Raw genomic sequence first — 15,364 nt, 5'->3', positions numbered from 1 at the left:
TAATTTTTTCTATTTTTAGTAGAGACAGGGTTTCACCATATTGGCTAGGCTGACCTAAGGTGATCCACCCGCCTCAGACTCCCAAAGTGCTGGGATTACAGGCGTGAGACACTGCGCCCGGCCAGAGGCATATTTTTTACATAGGTCATAGTATCAGAAGAACAAGAACGCTTCTTGAGTGTAATCTGCATTTTGGCCATTGGGAAAACAGTGGATTTTGAAATGCTTTTTTCAGTCTCTTTGTAAACTTAATAAAGGAAATGGAATGGTTGTTATTGTGTTAACACTGTTGTATATTGACTGACGTATTACCTTACCAAAAATGTTAGCGTATTCCACCTTGCTCAAGGTCCTAGGTAGCAGATGGTTACACTGTACTATTGGGTAATACATGCCAATCGTCTCTAGCAATCCTTATTCCTAGTGGCATTACATTTCCAAATCGTTTGGAGAATATTGATCCCATAAATTATGTTTTTATTCTTTACTTGTGTGACTACTGAGATATTATGATGGTTATAATAAACATTTTAGGGCCAAGAGGAGTCACTCAGGCCTGTAATCCCAGCAGTTTGAGAGGCCAAGGCGGGCGAATCACGAGGTTAGGAGTTGGAGATCAGCCTGGCCAACACGGTGAAACCCTGCCTCCAAAAATACGAAAATTAGCTGGGTGCAGTGGTGCGCGCCTGTAGTCCCAGCTACTCTGGAGGCTGAGGCAGGAGAATTGCTTGAACCTGGGAGGCGGAGCTTGCAGTGAGCCGAGATCACACCACTGCACTCCAGCCTGGGTAACAAGAGCGAGACTCCATCTTAAAAAAAAAAAAGAGAGGGGGTGTGATTTACAGAATCTGTGAGGTTTCTAGTCTGTTAGCATACCTTCAACTTTTTCTGAAATTATGTTTTTTCTAATATTTTCCTTTCCTTATAAAGACAGGCATTCTATCTTTCCCTTTCTCTCCCGCCTCTCTCTCACACACACTCTCCATAGTTCTCATACTTCTCAAGTTTATCTTTTTTGTTTGTTTGTTTTTGAGACGGAGTCTCGCTCTGTGGCCCAGGCTGGAGTGCAGTGGCCGGATCTCAGCTCACTGCAAGCTCCGCCTCCCGGGTTCCCGCCATTCTCCTGCCTCAGCCTCCCGAGTAGCTGGGACTACAGGCGCCGCCACCTCGCCCGGCTAGTTTTTGGTATTTTTAGTAGAGACGGGGTTTCACTGTGTTAGCCAGGATGGTCTTGACCTCCTGACCTCAAGTGATCTGCCCACCTCAGCCTCCCAAAGTTCTGGGATTAAAGGTGTGAGCCACGGTGCCCAGCTGGCAAACCTATTTTCTCCACACTGAATTGATTTCTCAAAACATCATGGCTTCTGGTCCAGAATCTCTTCATTCAAATACTAATTTTTTTCTGCTCTTTACTCATGCAAGAACTATTACATGATTTACTTATTCCAGCACTCATGAAATATCGTATATATGATATGCTTATGAATTTTAAGAATGTTTTTCATGAAATTTAATGGTGTTCAGAAATTTATCCAAAGATGTGAATAATTCCACAGTGAGTGTATAGTTGTTTTATTTAATACACTCCGTTTTTTTCTTCTCAATTGAAGAACCCTAAGCAAATTCTAAAAAGTTACTGTTCCTTTCCTTTTTCCTTTCAAAATAGCTTTATTGAGGTATAATTGACACACAAGAAACTACACAATTAAAGTGTGTAATTTGATAAGATTTGACAAGCATATGTACACCCATGGAACCGTCGCCTCAGTCACGACGATAAATATCATCCCCCAAAAGTTTCCTTGTGTCTTCCTGTGATCCCTTCTTCCCGGAAACCTCCCCTGAACTCTCCCGCCTACCCCCTGTTGTCCCTGATCTGCTTTCTCTATTTATGGATATTTTGCATTTTCTTTTTCTTTTTTGAGACGGAGTCTCGCTCTGTGGCCCAGGCTGGAGTGAGTGGCGCCATCTCGGTTCACTGCAAGCTCCGCCTCCCGGGTTCCCGCCATTCTCCTGCCTCCACCTCCGGAGAAGCTGGGACCACAGGCGCCGCCACCTCGCCCGGCTAGTTTTTTTTTAGTACAGACGGGGTTTCACCGTGTTAGCCAGGATGGTCTCGATCTCCTGACCTCGTGATCTGCCCACCTCGACCTCCCAAAGTGCTGGGATGACAGGCGTGAGCCACCGCGCCCGGCCGCTTATCACGTTTTTTCACAGTGAGAGCCTCGGAGGGCAGCTGCTTCTAGTCAGCCATCTTGGCCTCACCCCCCAGAATTCTTCTCGCAGAAGTGGGGACAATGGCGTCTACGTTCTTTACATGGTAGACCAATTAACTGAAGGTCTCTGATTTTACGTTCTGAGGTTTCACTGCGGACACGTTTGGTGCCTAATATCTTATTTTCGCCCTTATGACTCACTTCTCGAAAAGGCAAGCCCAGGTGCTCCCTTATTTGGTACTAGCATGAAAATCGAACTGCACGATCTCCTGCCGGGGCTCATGTAAATACAAACTCTCACCATGGCCCCAAACAATAAACCTCTAAAAATGAAAATACAGGCCAATGTCTTTCTTTTTTTTTTTTTTCCTTAACTCTCTCAAACCATTTTGCACCTACTTGAGAGGCCTGAACTAGTCTCTAAATACGTCAATTATGAAGGTAATAAACTTTATACCCTCTGGGTGCATACTTAGCATCAACTAGATGATGTGTACGTTTTACATATATTTTGCAAATTTGTTCTATTAATCAATCCCATAGATCTCTGCATATCAATGAATGCTGCTGCTCATTTTTATATAGGTGTGTGTAGTGATGACGTTATGCAACTGATTATTTAGAAAGACACTTAAAAATGGTTTCTAATCTTTTGCTACCAAAACTGAATTATAACTCATGTTAAGATGGAGCAGGACATAGTAATAATATGGTCTTTTAAAACTTAATAAGTATTTTAAATGTATTGAAAGTGAAAACAGATCTTGTCAAAATTTCTAGGATGCAAACAGTGCTTTGAAATTTAAAGCACTGAATAAGCAAATATTTTAAAAATAAAATCAAGAATATTCCACTTTAAGAAACTAAAGGAAGAGCAATGTAAACCTAAATTAGTCAAAAGGAAAATCAAAACAATTGCACTGCAAGTAAATGAGACTGAAAATAGAAAATCAACAGAGAAAACTCAATGGAACGAAAACTGGTTGTTTGAAAAGACTAACAAAATTAATAAATATTAAGCCAGGATAACCAAGAAAAAAAGATTAAAAAAAAAAGACAAATATCAAAAATGAATGACCAGCATTGCTGACCCTATGGGCATTAAAAGGATTAAAAAAAAATACTATACACAGCTCTATTCCCACAAATATAACCCAGGTCAATGGAACCAATTCATTCAGACACAATCTACCAAAACCCACAAAAGGAGATAATACATCTATTAATGAAATGGAATCAGTATCTACCTAGTAACCTTCGGAAAAACTTACGTTCAACCATGTTAACTTATTTTAACTACTGGGATTCAGGGGCTCCCTCTTTGTCAAGAACATGTAGAAGTAGCAAACAATTGTATTACTCATTGGATCAGGGAATCCATGTCAACTACGGTCTATTATAGCACAATGGGTGCTATGACTATGGAGAATTTAGTCTACATGATACTTGTTTTTTGATTGAAAGATAGCACACCTGTTTTATATACAGTAATTCCCTCTAAGATCATAGGGGAATCATAAATTTTGTGGCATCACCAGGTATAATTCTTTTGTAACCTGTATCGATTAAGGACATGAAAGTTTCCCAACTGAGGCATTTCAACAGATTTTTAAATTAATCCACAGGCCATTTTGCAGAAGCATAAAACCCCACTGGCACCCAATTATCTAGTTTTATATGTTATTGAGTAAACCTTCAGATTCCCAATCAGGTCAAATTGTAAAACTTTTTCTCTTGGGTAGGAGCTCCTTTGAGGCCAGTGGGTGAATGCCTGTGTACCCTATTTATATTTATAAGTGTATTCCTCCAGAAAGGATAAAACCAACATTGTCGTTGTTGCACGTCTCCTACAAGGTAATAGTTGTGTTGTGGGGTTTAAGAATTCTAGGTTTGGCTGGGCATGGTGGCTCACGCCTGTAATCCCAGCACTTTGGGAGGCCAAGGTGGGTGGATCAAGAGGTCAGGAGATCGAGACCATCCTGGCTAACACGGTGAAACCCCGTCTCTACTAAAAATACAAAAAAATTAGCCGGGTATGGTGGCGGGCACCTGTAGACCCAGCTACTCGGGAGGCTGAGGTGAGAGAATGGCGTGAACCCAGGAGGTGGAGGTTGCAGTGAGCCGAGATCGCACTACTGCACTCCAGCCTGGGCGACAGAGCGAGACTCTGTCTCAGAAAAAAAAAAAAAGAATTCTAGGTTTATGTTTGAATTAACTCCTTTGCTGTGTCATATGGGTGCCATGGTTGCTTCTCCCCAAAGCAGGCTCACTGTGTACTGTTACCAGCTTGTCTGAGTATGATGGGAGAGAACACATTCATGCACTTATTACATAAGTTGATTTATTATTTGTAAAGGCATCAAAGAAGATGAGAAGTCTAAAATTCAATGTGATGTGGTCCCCTAAGTTTCAGAGAAGTTGCCTGGAAGGATGGAGGTTTGATTGCATGTGCCCCACTTGCAACATAGTTAAGAGACTCCAGAAAATAGCCCAGCCCGGGTTTTACAGCCCAGGATCACCTGACTCACTGAGTGAGTGAGACACTGTATTTCATATGTGAGACATTGTATTTCCCGTGAAGACTGTAAGTCTGGGCTGTTCTACCATTCTTTCCTGATTTCAGAATGCTGCATTCCCAGCACATTCTACACTTATTCTTGAGAACTGCAAGTAAGAAAGAGGGTAGAACTGGGTCAGTCCAATACAACTTGGAGGATAGTTCTCAATCCTTAACAGTGAGGGATCAGGATATTTGTTGTGATAGAAACATATGCAGCAGCAGTACAGAAATTTCAGTGTCCTAGTGGTCCATCTGCTATTAGGTTTCTGGACCAGAGCACGACACATGACTGCTTTTCTCTTCTATGAAAACTGCTTCAGATGACCTTTTATTCTCATGCAAAGGAGCAGCATTTATCGTTAGTGTGAGCAATCTGTGTGGTTAAAGAAAACAGTTAAGGAGTCCATCAACCGACATTGAAGACCACCTAATCCTCCAGCGAGTGCCATTCAATCTTGCTGGTGTTAGCAACATACAGTAAGGTCATTTTGACTAAGGCCATCTAGGTTGCAAGGTTAGGCCTTTGGCATGCTGATCAGTAGTGCTAAAAGAAGTCCATGCACTAGATAGAGGTTCTGCAATGAAAGAGGCTAATGCCAAATGCTTCTTCCCCTTTTCTTGACTCATCAGTGCCTGGACCATGAGGCACTATGGATGTGCACCTCATCAGAAGAATGCACATAAAAGCAGCAGCACAAGAAACACTCAAGGCCACTAGTCTTCCACAAGTCATCTTGTTAGACAATTAGGTGACATGCTTAATTCTCCCCAGCATGGGGACATTCTTCCTTTCTGCAACTTCACACACACAAAATCCCTGGCGCTGTCCCAAGTGTGTAGAGTAATAATGTTCACGTGGCTACTCCAAGCATCCAGTGATGGTAACCAAACGAGATGCAGCTACCACAGAGCAATAGTCTGAATTTTGATCACCAGGAATGAAGAACCCAGTGGTGAAGGTGCTGGGTCACTGCCTCAATGTGGGGTACCTTGGAAACTGCCTGCCAAACACAGGTCAAGGTGGAACACACATCCTGCTGGGGAATGGCCAGTTAACCAATCACATCTAGGAGTTGAGAGTTTTACTGTGGGACGAGGTGGCAAACGCTGATAACGCAAAGTGCTGTGTAGACCAAAGTGAAAGTCCATCATCAACTGCTGGTTCTAATTCGGATGATTTCTGTTACATTATGGAACCAGTTAGACAAAAGCAGGCAGTTAAAGCTGGAAAGATATCATCAGTCATTACTGGTTCATTCTGTTGGTAATGCCAATTGTTTCCACAGTCTCATTGGTGACAGAAGAACTAGGACCCTAAGGCTACTGGGAAGAACACGTGACACCCATGACTGTACAGATAAGATTGGGAGCAGTTATTAGTTACATATACTCACAGACGAAAGAGGGAGGGTACTGTAAATGAGGCTGATCCACACAGGACTTGCACTGGCAAGCAGACAGAACAAACAGGGTGTAAGGGGAATGCTTTGTAGTATCTAGAACATGAGATGCTTCTTGGTTCTCATGAGGATGCAACTGGTTTGCTTAAATGAATATGTGGAATGGTAGGCAACTGAAATATGTTAGACTACAGACTGGTAAGAACAAAATAGTATAATGCCATAATCCTGTAATATACAATTTATTGTAGTGCTAATTACATATAATATAAACTAGTTATGCAAAATTCATACTAACTTACAAAACTGTACTACATATTATATAGCTATTTATACACATATAAGTATACATGTAGACATGCTATATATACTAGATGATGTTATACTATATGGTATATTAGGGCACACCAATTTGACTATAAATCCAAAAGGCCCCAACAATACACTAGAAAATTGAATGTATCAATATGGATTGAGTGTTTCTTATCTGAAATACTTGGGAACGGAAGTGCTTTGGATTTCAGACTTTAAAAAATTTTGGAATATTTGCAGAAAGCTTTCTGGATGAGCATCCCTAATCCAAAAATCAAAATCCTCTAATGAGCATTTCTGTTGAGCATAAGGCTGGTGCTCAGTTTTTGACTTTGGAGCATTTTAGATTTGGTAGTTGGAATCTGGGGTTCACAGACGTTCAACCTGTAGATAAAATACTTATATTCCATGATGACAGATTTCACCCCGATAACCATGATATATTTATATCTGAAAGCCAGTTAAAGTGATAGACTATTAATACAATGCCAAAAACCACAAATCATCTCAATAGATGCAGAAAAAAACATGTGATAAGACTTCAACACTCCTTGACCATGAAACAATAAATAAAAACACAAGAAAACTTCCTGAGCCTGTTTGAGAATATTTATGAAAAATCCACAACATGCTTGATGGTAAGACTCAATGCTTTCACACTCAGATTAGACAAGCATACTGTCCAATCACAGTTCTCTCTTCTTAATTCAAAGTAAAAAGTAGGCCAGGTATGGTAGCTCATGTCAATAACCCCAACATGTGGAGAGGCTGAGGCAGGACAGCTTGAGGCCAGGAATTCAAGATCAGCCTAGACAAACAGCGAGATCCCATCTCTGTAAAACATTTTAAAAATCATATAATTAGCTGGGCATGGTGACATGTGTCTGTAGCTCCAGCTACATAGGAGGCTAAGGTGGGAGAATCACTTGAGCCCAGGAGTTTGTGGCTGCAGTGAGCTATGACTATACCACTACACTTCAGCCTGGCTGACAGAGTGAGATCCTCTCTAAAAATATAACATTTTTTTAAAAAGTGAACTATGCAAATAACAGCCAATAATGATAAAGAATAAAGGAAAGAAAATGAAAATAATACTGTACATGAGACTATATAAACTTCACATACATGCAAATTAATAACAATTCTTTATTAGCAAAGAAAATAGAAGAAAATCTTTAAAACAAAAAAGTAGCTTTCCCATAAAAAGGTAGAATAAATATATATCTATACACACACACACACACATATATATATAAAATGGGGGAGGAATAACCAAAACTTGCCACATAAGATCAGTAAGAAATTTCCAAAAATTAACAAGAACTCATTTTTCAATGGTCCATTAATCAGAGAACAATTAAAACAATGACATGGAAATTAAAATTGCCAACTATTAGAAATACATTTCAACTCAGTCTAGGGATCCAATAAATTTTTAAATGAATAGACAAAAATTATGTTAACTGCTGAGAAACAAAACACAGCCTATTAAGCTCATGTACGATGGCTTATAAAGTATCTACGAAATCGTCAGCTTCATGATTCCTTGCAAAAAATTGAAAATCTAAAGCATAGACACCTTCTTTAACAATGAATCACTGATAAAAATATATTTGTGCCTGTAATCCCAGCACTTTGGGAGGCCGAGACGGGCGGATCACGAGGTCAGGAGATCGAGACCCTCCTGGCTAACACGGTGAAACCCCGTCTCTACTAAAAATACAAAAAAAAATTAGCCGGGCGAGGTGGTGGGCGCCTGTGGTCCCAGCCACTCGGGAGGCTGAGGCAGGAGAATGGCGTGAACCCAGGAGGCAGAGGTTGCGGTGAGCTGAGATCCGGCCACTGCACTCCAGCCTGGGCGACAGAGCAAGACTCCGTCTCAAAAAAAAAAAAAAAAATATATATATATATATATATATATATATTTGTAAGCGACTGGAAAAATTAAGTGCTTTAACACATTTTTGGTATTTTATGAGGTTCTTTCCCAGGATGGGTCCTTCTAAGTTTTAGAAGGGAACTAGGAAAATTGCAACATTCTAATCTTTCTTACATGTGTTGGGTTTCTCTCTAGTGTGAGTTTTTATTTTTATTTTTTTGAGACGGAGTCTCACTCTGTCGCCCAGGCTGGAGTACAGTGGCACAATCTCGGCTCTCAGAAACTTCTGCCTCCCTGGTTCAAGCGATTCTGCTGCCTTAGCCTCCTGAGTAGCTGCGACTACAGGCGCGTGTCACCACGCCAGGCTAAGTTTTGTATTTTTAGTAGAGACGGGGTTTCATCATGTTGGTCAGGCTGATCTCGAACTCCTGACCTCATGATGTGCCTACCTTGGCCTCCCAAAGTGCTGGGATTACAGGCGTGAGCCACCGCGCCCGGCCTGAGTTTTTAATTTTTTCACGTGCTCTAATGAAACTAGAATAACTGAAAACTTTAACACACTTCTTACATTCACAGAGGTGTTTTATTGTTTTTTTTTTTTTTTTTTTACCACATATAAGCTCTTTCATGCTTTCGAAGGGAACTGGAACAACTAAAGGCTTTACCGCATTTCTTACATTCATAGGGTTTTTCTCCAGTATGAATCCTTTCATGGCTTCGAAGGGCGCTGGAAGAAGTAAACGACTTACCACATTCCTTACATCCATAAGGTTTCACTCCAGTGTGAGTTCTTTCATGCTCACATAGGTTACTAGAATATTTGAAGGCTTTACCACACTGTTTACATTCATAGGGCTTTTCTCCACTGTGAGTCCTTTCATGGACTCTGAGGACTCTGGAACATCTAAAGGCTTTGCCACATTTTATACATTCATAGGGCTTTTCTCCAGTATGCGTTCTTTCATGTATTCCCAAGTAAGTGGAACGACTGAAGGCTTTGCCACATTCCTTACATTCGTAGGGTTTCTCTCCAGTATGAGATCTTTCATGTTGGCGAAGAGAACTGGAAAAAGTGAATGATTTACCACATTTCTTACATGCATAGGGTTTCTCTCCAGTATGAGTTCTTTCATGTTCACGAAGATAACTTGAATAATTGAAGGCTTTATCACAATGTTTACATTTATATGTTTTCTCTCCGGTGTGAGTGCTCTGAGGCATTTGAAATACACTAGGAAAATCAAAAGGCTTTTCATACACTGGACCCTTATAAGGCCCATTACTAGTGTGTGTTACCATGTGTCTGTCAACACTGGTGAGAGAGATAAAGGCTTTCCCACACTGTTTGCATTGATATAACTTCTCTGGACATTCCTCACCCTCAAACAGTTTGTTTCCAGTGTGAGACAGGATGTGCCTATGAAGGGCTGAATGACACATGAAGACTTTTCCACACACACTGCATTCACATGGTTTTACTCCAGTAGAAACTTTCTTATTCAGATTCAAATTTGAATCCTGGCTGAAGGTGTAGGGAAAAGATAGGTTAGCCTGTTACTGTGTTATTATAGATAGAAGTAAGTTTAAGAGACTCCATTTGGCTCTATATTTGAGATGCTGTTAATCTGTGACTCTACCCCCAATCTTGTCCTTGCTAGAAACATTGCTGTGCTAAGTAAAGTTGAAAGGATTTTGGGAGGTAAGGAATGTGCTTTGTTAGGTAAATGTTTAAAGCCTGCTTGTGGTTAAAGGTCAGTACCATTCCTTTAAATCTCAGTAAAAGAAAAACATCTGTCTTCTGCCCGATCCTGGGAAAATGCAACAGCTCCGTGTATCTGTATGCCTTACTGCTAATTTACTCCCTTATCTTTTTGGCAATAAATACGGAGGGAACTCAGAGACCAGTGCCAGTGTGGGTCCTCTGAAAGCACAGCACTGGTCCCCTGGGGCCCCGCTTTTCTTTCTCTATACTTTGTCTCTGTGTCTTTATTTCTTTTCTCAAGTCTCTCGTTTCCACCTAACGAGAAGCACCCACAGGTGTGGAGGGGCAGGCCACCCCTTCAGAAGGTTTCTCCATATTGACTGCCTTCTTTAATTTCAAACAATCTCTCTACCACATGACTGCTGTAAAAATGATAAACACATCATTAATGGTACATTTATTCATGGTTTACATTGCTACTAATACCAGGGAAAATGCAAGTTTCCTGCCATGTGTAAAATGTTTTACAGTAAATAATTACTGTTTAAGACATGGGCCCCCCATAGCTATTATCATTATTATCACAACTGTGACAGTCACATGTACAGTATTTTAGTGGTGTTTCCAAGTAAAATATTCTGAAAATACTGAACATTGGCCGGGCGCGGTGGCTCAAGCCTGTAATCCAGCACTTTGGGAGGCCGAGACGGGAGGATCACGAGGTCAGGAGATCGAGACCATCCTGGCTAACACGGTGAAACCCCGACTCTACTAAAAAATTCAAAATCTAGCCGGGCGAGGTGGCGGGCACCTGTAGTCCCAGCTACTTGGAAGGCTGAGGCAGGAGAATGGCGTAAACCCGGGAGGCGGAGCTCGCAGTGAGCTGAGATCCAGCCACAGCACTCCAGCCCGGGCGACACAGCGAGACTCCGTCTCAAAAAAAAAAAAAAACAACTGAACATCCATGTTACATTCAGGTGCGTTTTTTGCTAAGACTTTTCTGGGAAAAACAAAAAATTTCTAGTGGTTATTTGTTTTGTCTGTTTTTAAATAATAATAATAATAATAATAATAATAATTATTATTATTATTATTATTATTTTTGAGACGGAGTCTTGCTCTTGCTCTGTTGCCCAGGCTGGAGTGCAGTGGCGTGATCTCAGCTCACTGCAACCTCCGTCTCCCAACTCCAAGCAATTCTCCTGCCTTAGCCTCCTGAGTAGCTGGGATTACAGGCACGCACCACCACACCCAGCTAATTTTTGTATTTTTAGTAGAGATGGGGTTTCATCATATTGGTTAGGCTGGTCTCGAACTCCTGACCTCATTATCCACCCGCCTCAGCCTCCCAAAGTGCAGGCATTACAGGCGTGAGCCACCGCGCCCAGCTGTTTTGTCTGTTTTAAAAACTTATGACGGCCGGGCGCGGTGGCTCAAGCCTGTAATCCCAGCACTTTGGGAGGCCAAGACGGGCGGATCACGGGGTCAGGAGATCGAGACTATCCTGGCTAGCGCGGTGAAACCCCGTCTCTACTAAGAAAATACAAAAAATTAGCCGGGCGATGTGGCGGGCGCCTGTGGTCCCGGCAACTCGGGAGGCTGAGGCAGGAGAATGGCATGGACCCGGGAGGCGGAGCTTGCAGTGAGCTGAGACCCGGCCACGGCACTCCAGCCTGGGGGGCAGAGACTCCGTCTCAAAAAAAAAAAACTTATGACATGCTAAGATTCCCTCAAGGGGCATTTTTTGCTCTTGTGAATGCAAATTACCTTAGATTTCTCCCAGGATTTTTGAAGTCATCTTGGATATTCTGGTCTTCTGATTTATTTCCTAAAATGTACATCCATAAGATTATTACAAATGATTAGAAACTTAAAAAATTGCTAGATTCAAGGTTCACTATACACTGTGACTATGTCTAATTTTTTTCACCAAAGTATTCCCTTTCCACATGCCAAATCAGGAAACATTCATGACAAAGAAACACTTGCTTTTTCTTTTCTTTCTTTCTTTGTTTTTTTTTTTTTTTTGAGACAGAGTCCTTCTTTGTTGGCCCAGCTGGAATGCAGTGGCTCAATCTCGGCTCACTGCAACCTCCACTTCCCAGGTTCCAGCAATTAACCTGTCTCAGCCTTCTGAGCAGCTGCGATTACAGGCGCTTGCTACCACGCCTACTAATTTTTGTACTTTTTTAGTAGAGATGGGGTTTCGCCATGTTGACCAGGCTGGTCTGGAACTCCCGACCTCAGGTGATCCGCCTGCCTCGGCCTCCCAAAGTGCTGAGATTACAGGTGTGAGCCACCGCGCCCAGCCAAAACACTTGGTTTTCTAATCAACTACATGAAAAAGTGTTGCTATTCTTACCTACGGAAGCCAGGTTCCTAAAGATTTCTTGCATCACATCTCTGTAGAGATTCTTTTGAGAAGGATCCAGCAAAGCCCACTCCTCCTGGGTAAAGGCCACAGCCACATCTTCAAATGACACTGAATCCTAGAATATCACACATATGCAGAGAGGAGGATGGCTTAGACAGACACGAAGAATCTATACTCATCTCGTAAAATCGTAACATAATTCTGCAGACTTCAAACATTTCTTCCATGACTTGGTCATCAGAACTTTACTCTCTGTCTACACTTACTGCTTCCCACTCAACATTCTTCATGCTAAAATGAACTATGCAGAAAGTCAGGTGGAATAGCACAGCAGGAACACCTTTCTCGTTGGCAGGTGTAGGGAACAAACTGTGCGGTAAGAAATGAGGTCACCCCTAATTTCTTTTTTTTTTTTTTGAGACGGAGTCTTGCTCTGTCGCCCAGGCTAGAGCGCAGTGGCCGGATCTCAGCTCGCTGCAAGCTCCGCCTCCCGGGTTCCCGCCATTCTCCTGCCTCAGCCTCCCGAGTAGCTGGGACTACAGGCGCCGCCACCTCGCCCGGCTAGTTTTTTGTACTTTTTAGTAGAGACGGGGTTTCACCGTCTTAGCCAGGATGGTCTCGATCTCCTGACCTCGTGATCCGCCCGTCTCGGCCTCCCAAAGTGCTGGGATTACAGGCTTGAGCCACCGCGCCCGGCCTGGTCACCCCTAATTTCTATATTTCTATGTGTAGATTTTATTTTGAGGGCCTCTTATAAAAAAGTCATGCTATCTGTTGTGTATAACAGTTAGTGTTAAGTCTTAAGACTACATATCCTTAGAAATACCTGCTCACAAAGTCTGACCTTTCGGTGTGAGAAAATAGGTTTTTTGGAGGGATCTCATCACCCTATGTGAACAATATGTAAACAATCTCACGCAAACAATACATTATTCGCTGAACTCCCGCTTTGTTTTGTTTCTGAAAGCCTACTACTTTACTCCATTCTTGCAGTGGTACCTAGGGGATCAGCTCTGGAAAACACTCTGAGCATTACGTCTCTAATGAGCATTCTTAGTAAACAATATTTCTCATACGCTGTTATAACTTGTTAATTGGAGAAATGAGGCATCAACGTGATTATAATAAGAAAATATTTGGGCCGGGCGCCGTGGCTCACACCTGTAATCCCCGCACTTTGGGAGGCCGAAGCGGGCGGATCACGAGGTCAGGAGATCGAGACCATCCTGGCTAACATGGTGAAACCCCATCTCTAATAAAAATAAAAAAAATTAGCTGGGCGAGGTGGCGGCGCCTGTAGTCCCAGCTACTCGGGAGGCTGAGGCAGGAAAATGGCATGAATCCAGGAGGCAGAGCTTGCAGTGAGCCAAGATCGCGCCACTGCACTCCAGCCTGGGCGACAGAGCAAGACTCTGTCTCAAAAAAAAAAAAAGAAAAAAAAAAAAACAGAAAATATTTGGAAGCTTGTAAGCAGTTTACTCCAGACCAAATTAAATCCAGTTGTAAATAAGACTGATAATTTATCTTTACTAACACAAACAAAACAATTTTAAAATTTCTATTGGGTAACAACAAAGTGCAATGGAGTAAGCAGAAAGATAGTACATGTGCTTAGAAGAAACTCAATGTCATCAAGATATCACCTCTTTCAAATAGCCTTAAAAAATTCCATCAATCCCCAAGACAGACACTTTATTAGCAACTGAAAACTACTTTTCCAAACCTAATAAAAAAAAAGTCTAAGAATTGTCAAAGTCTTCCAAACAATAGGGCAATGGCTTCCTTACCATGTATCAGAAATTTTCAAATTATAATATTCAGGATAGCATAGTATTAACATGGAGATAAACAAATAGTCCAAAAGGGAAAAAAGTTTTAAATAAGCAGAAATTTTATATGTAAAGTTCATTGATGACAGAGCATTCCAGAACAGTGGAAGAAATCAAAAGCACTTTAGAGCAAACTGGTACTAACTGAAAAAGTACACTGCATTCCCCTCTATTCCATGAACAATAATCAAGTTCTTTATTTCAAACGTGAAAGACAAAACTAAAATACTTGCAGACTTCAAAGGAAAATGGGTATTTTTGGACAGAAAAATGGGCAGAATTCATTTAAATAGAAAAAAATAAAGGAACTGACAAATTCACAGTTTATATAAATTGACACATAATAAATTATATATTATTATATAATATATAATATAATATATTAATATAAATATAATATATTAATATTCAGGAAATTAAAAGGCAAAAAGCAGTGGGAAAAAACTGTAATACATGCAATATAAAAGTATTAGTATGAAGTGTAAAAATGAACATGATTTAAAAGTGAGAAAATAAGCAAAGCACACTTAAAAGAAGATGAAAGACCATCTATTTTTTAAAAAGTCAACTTCCTTGGTAATGAGAAGATAGAAAATACGTGCCTGACATTTGAAATTGACTAGAAGAAAAAAATCAACTCCATGTGAGGACCGCCATGGCAAACAGGTTACGCAGGAAGAAAGGAGTGAACTGATACTCTCCGCTGCTCTAACTTGAATTTATCACAATGTGGAGCCCATTAATTTTTCTAAAATGTCCAGAGAATTTACTGTGCATCTGCACTTGGAAATGTGGCATAAAATTATAGGAGCATTATTTTTCCAAAAAGCAAAAAAAATATGCTTGAAAAAGCCCTAACATCAGAATCATTAGAATGCACGGCTGAATTCAATGGTCCACAGCCTCAGGCACTAGCATGTGTGCAACATAATGACACAAGGAAATCACCAAATAAACCTTTTTGTTTTAATTCCATTCATACTCATTTATAGAAAGTTCCAGTAAAGCAAAATGGAACAGAAAAATTACAGATGATAAAAATGCAAAAAAATAGCCAAAGAATCACAACAGTGGCCAACTAAGAGACGAGTT

The 15,364-nt window shown here is 41.0% G+C and overlaps 1 protein-coding gene across 2 annotated transcripts in view; it reads right to left on the bottom strand.

Moving 5' to 3' along the window:
* Nucleotides 1–8,956: 8,956 nt before the first annotated feature.
* Nucleotides 8,957–15,364, bottom strand: part of ZNF670 (zinc finger protein 670) — a 50,946-nt gene continuing 44,538 nt past the window's right edge. For both annotated transcript variants that reach the window (XM_023216123.2, XM_026455125.2), the window contains 3 exons: nucleotides 12,432–12,558; nucleotides 11,837–11,897; nucleotides 8,957–9,889 (listed from right to left, as the gene is read on the bottom strand). In XM_023216123.2, coding sequence (XP_023071891.1) covers nucleotides 8,974–9,889; nucleotides 11,837–11,897; nucleotides 12,432–12,558 — 1,104 coding nt within the window. In that variant the 3' untranslated portion in view covers nucleotides 8,957–8,973. The remainder of the gene's footprint in view (nucleotides 9,890–11,836; nucleotides 11,898–12,431; nucleotides 12,559–15,364) is intronic.

This window comes from Piliocolobus tephrosceles, chromosome 1, assembly GCF_002776525.5.
Source record: "Piliocolobus tephrosceles isolate RC106 chromosome 1, ASM277652v3, whole genome shotgun sequence".
Taxonomy (NCBI): Eukaryota; Metazoa; Chordata; class Mammalia; order Primates; family Cercopithecidae; genus Piliocolobus; species Piliocolobus tephrosceles.
This window is presented reverse-complemented; position numbering and strand designations above follow the sequence as displayed.